The 3,323-nt window shown below is 44.7% G+C and overlaps 1 protein-coding gene across 1 annotated transcript in view; it reads right to left on the bottom strand.

The window, feature by feature from the left end:
• The window catches only part of itsn1 (intersectin 1 (SH3 domain protein)), a gene marked incomplete in the record, with an annotated part of 125,364 nt that overhangs the window by 6,796 nt on the left and 115,245 nt on the right, over positions 1-3,323 (bottom strand). Inside the window, 3 exon segments of the mRNA XM_014022733.1 lie at positions 316-380; positions 479-562; positions 987-1,069. Coding sequence (XP_013878187.1) covers positions 316-380; positions 479-562; positions 987-1,069 — 232 coding nt within the window.

The following is a 3,323-nucleotide window of genomic DNA, read 5'->3' as shown; positions in this document are numbered from 1 at the left end:
ATTAAATACAGTATCAGAATGGTTTATATTTATAATTCTCATTCAACAATTAAATTCAATCCAAGAGCCACGATTTTTCAGGATAGTATTTTTTTTAACAATAACAAGCCGAAATGAAATAGGAGAAACAACTCTCTACTCCTTACCTTTTCTAAAAATGTAAGGACTAGAAAGTACAGATAATTGTGTAAAAATGTAAGGGGTAAAAGGAAAGAGTAGACTGAAAAATAATTACTCAATTAAAGTAGAGATACCCAAAAATTCTACTTAAGTACAGTAACAAAGTATTTGTATTTAGTTTACAACTCTGCCTACCTGCACGGTTTTGGTGATATGGCACTGAGAACCCATGGTCACTTCACAGTATGGGTTACTTTTTCCTGGAGACAAGAAGGAGTGAGGAGAAGACTAAGGATAACAAAGGACCAACTGTCCAACCCAGAATTAACTAAGTCATGTAAAGACAAGGATCTGGTACCGTGGGAGCGGCAGGGTTTCAACTCGATCCCCTCCACGATGTTGACCATCAGTCGACCAATTCCTGTGGCCCTCTGCGAACGTACTGAGGCAAAGAGGCACGGAGACAAGGACACGAGACAAGGACACACGGAGACAAGGACACACAGGGACAAGGACACACGGAGACAAGGACATAGAGAGACAAGGACACACAGGGACAAGGACACACAGAGACAAGGACACACAGGGACAAGGACACACAGAGACAAGGACACACGGAGACAAGGACATAGAGAGACAAGGACACACAGGGACAAGGACACACAGAGACAAGGACACACAGGGACAAGGACACACAGAGACAAGGACACACAGAGACAAGGACACACAGAGACAAGGACACACAGGGACAAGGACACACAGAGACAAGGACACACAGGGACAAGGACACACAGAGACAAGGACACACAGGGACAAGGTCAGAGTACTGCAAACAGCCGGAGCCTGATGGTGTGAAGGAGGGTTACCTAAATACGCCTTCTCCCTCTTCTTCTTCTCTGTCTCGATGAAGAGCTCTGAAGCTGCTTTAATTTTATGAACCCAGGCGGTCCTGAAGGAACACAGACCAGAACAATCCAGACTGGAGGACCAGGTTTCCAAGCTTTTATACAGTAAGACTCATTGATAGAGGTGTTACACAAACATTAACCATATTTTAAAAAGTCAGATGAATGGAAAAATAAGTGGTCCTTATGGGTGTCCTGATGCATCTCAGTAATCCAGGTAGAAAAATCAAAAAGAAAACATCTTTAGTTGGTTCATTCATCAACAGGCTTTTGGACTGGTATCTTTGTTGGTAAAGACAAATGATGCTCTTGGTTGACACCAGTCTCTCTGCCATCTCTTGCAACAGATTTCAGTCATAATATCTGTCAGAAACAAGCCAGACATCACTGACCACTAGGTATGAAGTCGCCTGTTTGTTTTTTACATTACTGACAACTTCCAGTTTCTGTCCATGAAGCTGACACTACTTTTAAGACTAAATGATGATAAAGTGAAACGATAGTTAGGCTTAGGTTTCCTGAGTTATTCCTCATTTCTTCTGTTAGAGACTTATGGTTTATGGTTTATGTGAGTGGGGATGGATAAAGAACCCATATGACCGGAGATCTCCTAAGTGGGCCCATTGCTCTCCCCATAAAGACACTGGTCTTTATTCAAACCTTCTCATCCCTCAGATGAAGGACACCAGGCTAGAAACACTCAGTGTTCTGAGCTTCTCAGGATCCATAAAAGGTTCCCCAAGAACTCTTTTCCTTTGACTGCTCAGAGCCAGGCAGTGGTATAAGTAGTGCAAAGAGGTCTGTAGTTCAATGCACAGGCATCACAGACCATTGTCATGGAGTCCCATCATTATTTTATGGTGGTTGAGCAGATTGTACCCAGTTAGGACTCCAACCAGTGTACTTAGAGTTTTCCTTGTCAGGGAGATGAGAGCTTTCCCATAGATTTGGGCCGTTAATCAGTTCCCATGCCGGTCTACAGTCCGTCAGCTCCCTCCAGAGGATTGAGTGTTGACGTCTAATCCAGGCCTGTAGGGCAGTCCTACAGACTGTAGTTGAGGTACCTACAACAGGCTCTGGTTCTTTGAAGTGAGCCTGACTGCCAGCTTTTGCGAGGTAGTCAGCTCTCTTGTTATCATTAATGCCAGTATGTCCTGGTACCCATTTAACAGTAACACTGTTAACTCTCCCCAGTTGGTTGACTGCTTCGGCACACTCCCAAACCAGTAATGATGTAAAGTGTGGCCCTCAGAGAGCTATAATGGCAGCTTGGCTATCTGTCAGGATGAATATTTCCTTCTGTGTACACTGAAGGTCTTTGAGAGATGCCACACACTGGTGGATTGCAGATATCTCAGTTTGAGATACAGTTTTAAAACCACCCAGTGGGTATTTATGCTCTCTCTTACTATGGTTGTGCAAAATCAGCACCCCTGCACCTACTGACCCCTTCAGAAGGGATCCATCTGTAAAACAGTAGAAATGATTGGGGGACATGTCCGTCATATAGAGGCTAATCCAGACAGACCTGTCTTCTATCTCTGTCTTCAAACTTGGCTCAGAATCTGTCTCCAGGTCCTGCAGTTACTGGAACAGTCCCAGATTCTAGTGTGCTGTGAGTCAGATAGGGTTTTTCCACCTACCAGACTGGTGTAGCCTTACTGCACTGGATGCGGCCTCCCCTAAGATAAATCTAGTGGAGCCTGGTCTAGTAGGACTTCCATGACTGACGTGGGTGTTGTTCTGATGGAACCTGTGATGCTCAGGCAGGCCATCTGTTGCACTTGGGTGAGCATCACTCTTGCCACCCCAACTTGGACTTGAACCCACCACACTAAAACAGCATAGCATAGCATGGGGCGGACTATGGCCGTGTAGATCCATCTGATAACATTTGGGGTAGCACCCCAATGGCTACCTGAAATTCTACGGCACTGGTGTAGGCACATTGCTGCCTTCTTACACTTTTCATTTACATGTCTTTTCCAGTTAAAGGGGCAATATCATGTAAAATCAACTTTTTTGAGTTTTATATCATGTTATAACATGTCCAAAGCCTTGCTCTGACTTATTCATGCATGTTTAAGAAATCCTGCAGTGTTTTTATGAAGCCATGTTGAGGAGCAAAACGACAGGTGGGGACCAGAAACACCTTTTGGTACCAGAAACACCCCTGGGACGTGTCTTTAAGCTGAACTTCCTCATGGCAGAGCACCCCCCTCCCCACACACACCACCCATGACTCCTGCAGGCTCTCGGGTGAAACTGAAAGTGAAACCTAACTGTCTGCTGAGCTCT

This window comes from Austrofundulus limnaeus, unplaced genomic scaffold (assembly GCF_001266775.1).
Source record: "Austrofundulus limnaeus strain Quisiro unplaced genomic scaffold, Austrofundulus_limnaeus-1.0 Scaffold340, whole genome shotgun sequence".
Lineage (NCBI taxonomy): Eukaryota > Metazoa > Chordata > Actinopteri > Cyprinodontiformes > Rivulidae > Austrofundulus > Austrofundulus limnaeus.
This window is presented reverse-complemented; position numbering and strand designations above follow the sequence as displayed.